At 32.0% G+C, this 9,578-nt stretch overlaps 1 protein-coding gene across 3 annotated transcripts in view; it reads left to right on the top strand.

The window, feature by feature from the left end:
- Positions 1-2,609: 2,609 nt before the first annotated feature.
- LOC111393343 (cellulose synthase-like protein G2) overlaps positions 2,610-9,578 on the top strand; it is an 89,307-nt gene continuing 82,338 nt past the window's right edge. For 2 of the 3 annotated variants that reach the window (XM_023018842.1, XM_023018843.1), the window contains exons 1-3: positions 2,610-3,244; positions 3,358-3,447; positions 3,602-3,727. In XM_023018842.1, coding sequence (XP_022874610.1) covers positions 2,630-3,244; positions 3,358-3,447; positions 3,602-3,727 — 831 coding nt within the window. In that variant the 5' untranslated portion in view covers positions 2,610-2,629. Of the gene's footprint in view, positions 3,245-3,357; positions 3,448-3,601; positions 3,728-3,835; positions 4,046-4,139; positions 4,243-4,376; positions 4,556-4,663; positions 5,012-5,262; positions 5,939-9,578 lie in introns of those variants that run through there. The other variant, XM_023018841.1, reaches the window with a different exon arrangement.

Here is a 9,578-nt window from a genome sequence, read left to right as displayed (position 1 = left end):
AGTTAAAGGGTCACACAAAGACTTGTCTATATTCTAAGCCCCCGTTTGGCCCCTATTCTATCCAAATTTTAATGGTTAGAATAGTGTTTTTTTGAAAAATGTGGTTGAAAAAGAATTAAAAAATTTTTGTTCGCGTGTAATATTATTTTATAGAAGATTGTGTGATTGAAAATAAGAGAGAAAATAAGAATGAGGAGGTAAATGAGAATGAGGGCAAGGGCACAATTTGTACAATTTTTGTCCCCCACTTTTTACAGGTAAAAATAAAAACAATTATTATGTTGGTATGTTGTGGCATCTGTGCCCACTTTTTTAATCATTTACTTTATCGATTACTTCACATCTTACACAAGTGTACGAGAATGACAAATAATCTGCACCCGTCGATATTGAATTATTCAACATATGTATAGTTGGAAAAAATTCAATATAAACAACAACAAAAATAATAATCGTAATAATATATAATATTTAAATGATGCAAGAAACCAGCTTTGATGTTAACAAGTCCAAATTGAATTTTTGGGTGTTAATTCTAGAAAAGGTATTTTTTTTTTTTGTCGTTGTTATTATAATTTTTTTTGTTTTTTATTTTTGCTTTTGGAAGAGACATTTTGAATGTGCTAATCTATTTACTTATTAAAAAACTCCACAAAAATACATAAAAATAGAAAAATTAATCGATTAAGGAGATCGATGGTAATGCACTACTTGTTAGTCGTTGTCTTGAGGTAAAGAAGTCCGAATTGAATTTGTGAATTTGGTTCTAGAAGATTTTCATTTTTATTTTTTTTAATACCTGTGGGCCTCGAAGAGATAATTTTGAATGAGAATTACTATTTATTTAGTGGGCCATTCTCAATATATTTAACAAATATTAATTAACTTCTTTTCAATTTAATTTTTTAAGATTATAGTAAAACATTATTGAGGTTGGAATTTGCAAATTAATTTTAATCAATATGTATCATAGAAATTAATTGAAATATAAAAACTATATGGGAGTCAAGAGTTCAAGATGATACACCTTCAAAAAGCTTTGCACACCTCTATTTTTGATATATATAACAAAATTATTATATACACTTGCACATCGATTTGTCTCAATTCTCCGATAACTATTTAACAAACTCTTGGTACATATCAAATTTCTATCACTACTCCGATTTTTGAGACCAACTCTTTCAACCACTCAAACATCCATCCCCTTAACGCTGCCTGCCCTATCTATTCATTTAGTGGTGTGTAAGGGCCAATGTATATTATTAAGTCGTCATTTGGATGGAATATGTGATAGATGACGATTCATTCAATCTCGATGTTCAAATCAACATTGTCTTCATCACGCTCTAAGGTATTACATATAAAAATAATAACCAATAAATAATTATAACAATTTATGAACTATTAAGAATGAGATATAATAAAAGCTCAAAATGCTCATGAAACGTGCCATTGATCATTTTAAATTTTATAATTGTTATTCTTATTACCATTATGCTTTCAGCTTTTATCAATTCGTGACGTATGTTATCTGATATTGGTTTCAATCTCGAATAGAAGTTTTGGCGCAGCTGCCAATGGCTAGGCAGCAATAGTGATACGATAGCGTCATGTTTAATTATAAGAAATTATTGCACTTTCTATGGTCAATAGTGATTCTTAAAATGAAGGATTATGGTACTTATACATAAAAATAGTACATAAGTAATTACATAAAATGATATAGGGAGAAAATATTGAATGAAAGAAATGATTGCATTTTAAACTGAAAAATGATAGAGTAATAAGTGACATTATGTCATTCATCTGTCAATTATTTTATCAATTTTCTTTTTCCAATAACGTCCATCTCTTGAAAAATTTGATAAATATATCATTTTCTTGGAATTGTCATCAAATTTATAGTACGAATTATGAATCATTTTCATTAAATTAGGCTAAATTGAAGAGAGTTTTTAGTCCATATAAATACCATTTTTCTTCAAATTTGCACAACTTTTGAACCACACATTTCAAAGTTAACAATTAATTAACAATATACATCTCATAAGACCCACATTTTCAACAACATATTTCTTCCGCTTTTATCAAAATCTACTAAAAGTATGATTTTGATCTCCACCAAACAGGGGCTCAGATTAAAATTTGGATTTTAGTTACAAATAGGGACTTAAAAAAATAAATAAATAAACATTGCAGGATGAATATAATTTTGACAAAAAGTGTAAAAAATGAAAAAGGAAAATTTTGTACATGTTAAGTCTCTAATTACAGAAATTGTACAACGGTAAGAAGCGAAGTTTCCCTTCTTGACTTATTAATGCCCAAAATTTGAAACGAGCTATATCTCTAATATGTATGTATAAATATTTAAGATTTAGATGTTTTCATTAATTTAAATCAGAGTAATGTTATTCATTAGCATTGCTTATCCCTAAGCAGTAATATATCATCAATTGACTTGTCAGCATTATTCTTCGGATTAACAGAGCAAAACTATTCCAATGACGTTTTAGACTAGCCTAGTCATCAATACGACAATTAGATTAAGGGTCCATCAAGCTCATTCTTCTGTATAAGTAGATATATTGTGCCTAGTCATGAACTAAGTAAAGAGCGAAAAACCATGGAGAACTCACTTTGTCTCAATCTTAGTCGTGTCAAAAAAACTAATCTAATCATAAACAGGCTGCATATTTTCACTCATGGCTTTGCACTTTTGGCCCTGATTTATTATAGATCAAATTTTCTTTTCCAAATGATCAAAATCAGGGATAAAAACACACCATTTTTGCCCCATGCTTTAGTGTTTTTTTCTGAGCTTATACTCTCTTTTCTTTGGCTATTGAGCCAGGCTTCACAAAGGAAACCGATTTCCCGAAAAGTTTTTCCAGAAAGATTGCCTGGAAATGATAAACTTCCATCCATTGATGTGTTTATTTGTACTACAAATCCCATAAAAGAGCCTAGTGTAGATGTTATGAATACTCTTATATCAGCAATGGCCCTGGACTATCCTGCGGATAAACTTCATGTGTATCTCTCGGCTGATGGGGGCTCTTCTGTGACTTTCCAGGTAGTTAAAGAAGCCTGGAAATTATTGAAATGGTGGATTCCATTTTGCAGGAAATACGAGGTGAAGACGAGGTGTCCCATGGCTTATTTTTTAGCAGATGAAAGTGAGGACGGAAATGAAAAGTTTAGCAGCACTGAATTCATTGCTGAGAAGAAGAAGATTGAGGTTGTGATATTTATTATGTTGTTACAATTTTCCATGTTTTTTCCATAGATCTGTCTGAAATATTGAGGTACTTCCCAGTAGCTACCTGAAATAATGGGGAATTTGTGGTGCAGGAAAAGTATGAAGAGTTCAAGTGTAGAATACTGAGGGTCATAGAAAATACGAGCAGTTTTACTAGCAGAGATCATGATCCTTTAATTCAGGTTTGTGCTAATTTTTAAGCAATCCATGTACTGCGTGTACTAGGTGTATCCTTTGTCAATGAAGCATTTTTTTTACGAACTATTGGACAGGATTTGACACAGAGTCATTGCTTCACAACATATTGTTCTTACATATGAAATTTTACTGTGCTAGGTGATTAACGATGGAATTTGTGGAGTGGATTCAGATGAAACAGAGATACCTCTCCTTGTTTACGTCTCTCGTGAGAAAAGGCCTTTTCATCCGCATCATTTTAAAGCTGGAGCGCTCAATGTCCTTGTATACAATTGTTTTTCCCAGAGAACATATTATTTGCGCTTGCACGTGTTTATTTCCTTATTTCTCTGCGTTCTTACAAATATTTGATTATTCATGTATAATTTGCAGCTTCGCGTATCCGGTTTGATCAGCAATTCTCCGTACATACTAGTGTTGGACTGTGATATGTACTGCAACGATCCGACATCAGCCCGCCAAGCAATGTGTTTCTTTCTTGATTCCAAAATATCCCCGAAACTTGGTTTTGTTCAGTTCCCACAGAAATTTCACAATATCAGCGAGAATGACATCTACGACAGTCAGTTGAGATTTGTTTGGGTATAATACTGAAACCTTTTCACTTTTCAGCAATGTGTTTATGGTAAAAATTCCTATTTAATCCATTAATTTTATCTTTCGCCTCAACATTCAGCCGAAATTGGAAGGCATGGATGGGCTTACGGGGTCTTTGTTAGCAGGTACCGGTTTTTACATAAAGAGGGAAGCGCTCTATCAAACTTCCAACGTCCAAGAGGGTATATTGATTCATATAACTACTTTGAAAGAATTCTTATTTCAAATCGAAATCCATATTTTTTTTTCCCTCTTAACAGAACCATAATCTGCATAGCTATTCAATAAAACATTCTAGTTTTTACTCTATACGCAGATATAGATCTTGTGCAGCTACAAAAGGTATTTGGTCCCTCCAATGATTTCATCAAATCACTTCAACAAAATTACAAACCAAATTCATTTAAGGATGAAGTGTTTTCTGGAGTATCGCTGAAAGAAATCAGATTTCTAGCCTCTTGCGGTTACGACAATAACACAAAATGGGGCAAAGAGGTAAGAACAAGATTTCGAAAATACCTCATCTCCCCCTCATTCAACCCATTATATCAAATAGGCTATTACTTATTATTGAGGTCGTGAAAGATGATGCACTAAGTGCAGGTGGGATTCAGATATTTTTCTGTGCTGGAAGACTACTTTACTGGCTTCAATTTACATTGCAATGGTTGGATTTCAGTTTATTTGAATACAGCAAGGCCATGTTTCTTGGGTTCAGCTACCACAAATCTCAACGAGATTTTAGTTCAATACACACGATGGGTAGCTGGATTGGTGGAAGTTGCTATCTCGAGGTTTTCTCCTCTTATATACGGGCCACTGAGAATGTCGACTCTTCAAAGCATGTGTTACGCAGAATTTGCCTATGATATCTTAATCTTCTTGCCTATTTACTGTCTAGCCATTGTTCCTCAACTCTGTCTGCTTCATGGCATTCATCTCTATCCCAAGGTGCGTTTTTAAGCACTGTTTGTTGCAACACGCAAAAGACTTTTAGGATTTTAGAGCATGTTAATTATGCACAATTTTTATCACACGGGACAGACGACAGTAAACAACTCTTTTAACTTATATATTCATTTAATAATGTTGAACACTATCTAATCCAACTCACCAAATGTACTATCATAGTCTTTTAGATTCTGATCATAAGATTTTATCTTAGCCATACTTTGCTAACACTGGATTCGTTCGTTTTTAAGGTGTCGAACCCATTTTGCACCGTGTTTTCATTCCTATTCCTCTCATCTCAACTCAAACACATACAAGAGATCTTCTCGACTGGACATTCAATACGAACATGGGCCATAGAACAGAGAATTTGGATGCTAAGGTCACTTACCTGTTACATGTATGGAACTTTAAATGGCATTTTGGAGATGACTGGTTTAAGAGAAGCCAGTTTTTCGCCGACAGATAAGGCAGTAAACGACGAACAATATAAACGTTATCAAATGGGAATCTACGATTCTCAGGCATCAGTTCTGTTATTAACTCCATTGTGCACCTTATACATTCTAAATTTAGTAGCCTTCATAATTGGTGTCGTGAAGATTTTTCATATTGAGCAAGCGAGCGAGATTTTTATACAACTTTTCATCCCATTATTCGGCATATTGATCAATTATCCATTGTTTGAAGGGATGTTCTTGAGGAAGGATGACGGGAGAGTTGCACCATCTATTACACTTCTCTCTGCCGCCCTTTGTATTATTATTTTGTCTTTTGGATCCCTTGTTCTTATTTATTAAGTGAAAATGCATGTATTGTTTTAGAATTATTAGGCTTTTCATTCAAGACATTGAAATTTGTACTATAATGCACAATCCGTTAAGAGTGTTCCAAAGTGAAAATGCAAGTAATTCTTTATTTTTTGGATTGATTTTTCTTTTCATTTCTGTTGGAGAAACGTATAGATATTATGAAAGACTACAAATATATATGCTTAAACAACTTAAATAAAAATCTAAGTGCCATAATTCTTAGAAAATATAGAGCACTTTCCAAAAAGAAATAATTAGCCTAGGAAATACATAAACTATTTAAAAAGACTAATAAAATCATAACAATTTTCCATATCAAAAATATTTTCACCTGTGTAAGAATACAAACAACTTTCTAGATCCAAATTTTATGAGGTTTCCTTTGTCACTTATTTTTGTCCATTCTTTAATCAGAGGTTGCGTTTTGCAATTGGTCTCTAGAATACAAACAAATGGCAAGAAAAACATTATAGACATCCCCAAAAATAAACAAATACAAGAGCATGTAGAAGGGTTATGGAAAGTAGATATAGTAATGTTTGAGTTGAAGGGATTGTTGTTTCTGCATATAATTTTATTCTTTCGAATAATCTAAAGATTCATTTACTTCCAGGTTTACCTGAATGGATTTTTAACAGTTTAATTGGGTGATTAATAGGATCATAATGTTAACTCAAATCAACCGACTTCACGATATATCCTTAAAACGAATATTCTCCCTTCTATGATATGTAAAGGCATTAAGCAATTATCTCCAAAGATAGAACAAATTTTGTTTCCTATGAAAGTAAAACAACAATTTAAATGAGTTCCAACGAACTTAATGAAGTGTTTTATACTTTGAAGAACAATTTCAAAATAAGGGAAATGAGATTCAAATTAAAGATTTTTTTTATTTTATTATTATTATTATTATTATTATTATTTTTGGTGTAAATGTTTTGGCAGCTGAGTATGTTATTTATAAATTTATTCATGGCTATTCAAACTCTCTACAAACGTTTTCAGAACAATGGTGACTATTAAGACAGCTTCCGAAAACAAATAGACAGCTCTATTTGGATTGAAATACTCTGTCGATTAAAGGTCTATTAACAAATGTCCGTTACATCAATTAAGAGATGTCTGTTACATCGATTAATAGACATACCTAGACAATCACAATAGAAAATATGTGAAAATAAGACAACGGTAAGAAATTTAAAATATCGTTAAAACTAATTTCAAAAATATCCTAGAATTTGATTGATAACAATTTGGTCCAAAATTTTAAAATAGATTTTGTCTAAAAAATTATACGTAAGACAATGACCCACCTGCACTATTCACGAACTGAATCAAATCAGACTGGGACTTTGACACGAGCTCGAACCCTAGCATGTGTCATGTTGAGTTGAGGCTAAGTAGGCTAAACAGACGAACGGCGACGATGACACACATACATGTGGATGAGGATCGAGCCCAATAGAATATGGGTCTCTCATCATTCAAAAACTAGTGGTAACCCTACGGATCCAGATCCATTTGCTAAACTTCTAATATATGAACCACACAAAAGTTTCAAAGTTTTCCACGTGGGATAAGTGCTTAACGATTTCCAATTACATCAATACTCCACTTATTTGAAGTTTCAAGTAGATAACTTTGAAATCAAATATTTCATTCAATTTTGAATTGTTTTTCAATGAATAAATATATCATGTTAGTCACATCTTGGAGTAGAACATGAATATGCTTGATCCTGTTAATATCAAAGTACGGGTCCCACTGAAATCGAAGCTCAATGTTGACCTATTTTACAACTTAATATTAAACAATTTACAACAATCTCCTACATAAAATGAAATATGATGGCTTTTCCAAAATAACAGCTGACGCAAAATTTCAAGTACAAATGAAGAGAACTTGCATCATGATAAAGCAGCCAGAGACTATGAACTATTTCTAGTAAAATCTATAGAACTTATTGGGCCAATCATAGCAAGGTAATTTGAACAATAACCCATTAGTGTAAACCCAAATAATAGAAGTCACTCAATTCCATTTGAGCACAATTAGTTTTCATTTTTGGTCCATTTTGGCCTTAGAACCTCCTGGTTTATTATTACTTTTAGAGAATTCAACTTCACATCATAGAATCAACCCTTCTCACCCGCATAGGTGATCCCCATAAAGATTGTTCTCACCTATATAGAGATCATTAAAAGCTTGACTTAACCTTATTTCATGGGTAGTAAGGCACTATCTCATCGTAGGAATTGGTCAGAGAAATAAATTTTCCCAGTTAGTGTGTACTGATTTTTTTACAGTTCCATTGTCCTATTGAACCTAGTTCTTGGGATCTCTAGTTAACTAGGTAGAGTTGCATCATGAAAACTCTATTTCATTATATTGGTTTTGACCACATCCTATTTAATTTACTTTCAACTTGCTCTCTCGTTAAACTTTTAGTTAGTGGATCTATAATGTTCTCTTCTAATTTTCATAATCTATAGAGATAATACAGTTAAGAGCAATTGTTTAACGATGTTATGTCTATGATGTATATGTTGAGATTTACTGTTATACATGACATTAGGTACTCTTTGAATTATCGATTGACTATCACAATGGATACATATAATAAGTACAGGTTTTACCCAATATGGAATATCTTTTAAAAAGTTTTGTAACCATTTGGCTTTATCCCAACTTAATCAAGTGCAATGTTTTCGGATTCCATTGTTGATCTAACTATACATGTTTGTTTTGAAAACTTCTATGATATTACGACACTTCTTCCAAGTGTGAAGACATATCCACTTGTAAACTTGGAGCCTTTAGTATCTGATATCTAATTAGCACCACAATATCCTTTGAGCAGTACTAGATATCTTTAATAGTGCAATTCGATGTTCTTGGTAGTTTTATATATGCTTTAATAGTGCATCCATGATGTCTTTATAGAAATAATGTCATATTTCTTGTACTTAATTATCAAGAATTTTCTCAATATAGTGTGATTGAGAATGAGACAATCGGATAATTTAGAAATTTTAATACTTAATATAGTATCAGCGACACACAAATCCTTAATTTCAAACTTACTCGTTAACATCCTTTTAGTAATTTGATTTATGGTATCATTATTATCCATAATTTGCATGTCATCAATGTATAAACATATAATGACTTATCCATCATGATTACTATTGGCATATGTACCTTTGTCACACTTATTTATTTTAAAGCCATTAGTTGACACTATAATCGTGTCAAATTTTTCATGTTATTTTTTAAGAGCCTGCTATAATCCTTAAAGCTATTTAACAAGTCGATAAACTTTCTTTTCTTGTCCTTGCTGACAAATTCTTAATGTTGCTCCATATAAATTTCTTCATCTAATTTACCATTCAAAAAAGTTGTTTTAACATCATTTAATGTATATTCAAATTATTCAGCGCTGTAATTGCTATAAGCACACGTAGGGAAGTAATCCTTGTTACATGTGAATGTGTATTGAATAATCAAAACCTTCTTTCTTCTTGTAGCCTTCAGAGACAAGTCTAGTTTTGTACTTGCCAATTGATCTATCTGCATTCATTTTCTTTTTGAAAATTCATTTACACCATAGTGGCTTATTATCTGGTGGAATGTCTACTAATTCTCGTATATAATTTTATAATATGGATTCAATTTTATTGGGAACAATTTCTTTCCAATATGAAATTTCGATGGATTGCATATCCTCTTTATAACTTCGGGATTTATTTTTT

This window comes from Olea europaea, chromosome 4 (assembly GCF_002742605.1).
Source record: "Olea europaea var. sylvestris chromosome 4, O_europaea_v1, whole genome shotgun sequence".
NCBI lineage: Eukaryota > Viridiplantae > Streptophyta > Magnoliopsida > Lamiales > Oleaceae > Olea > Olea europaea.
This window is presented reverse-complemented; position numbering and strand designations above follow the sequence as displayed.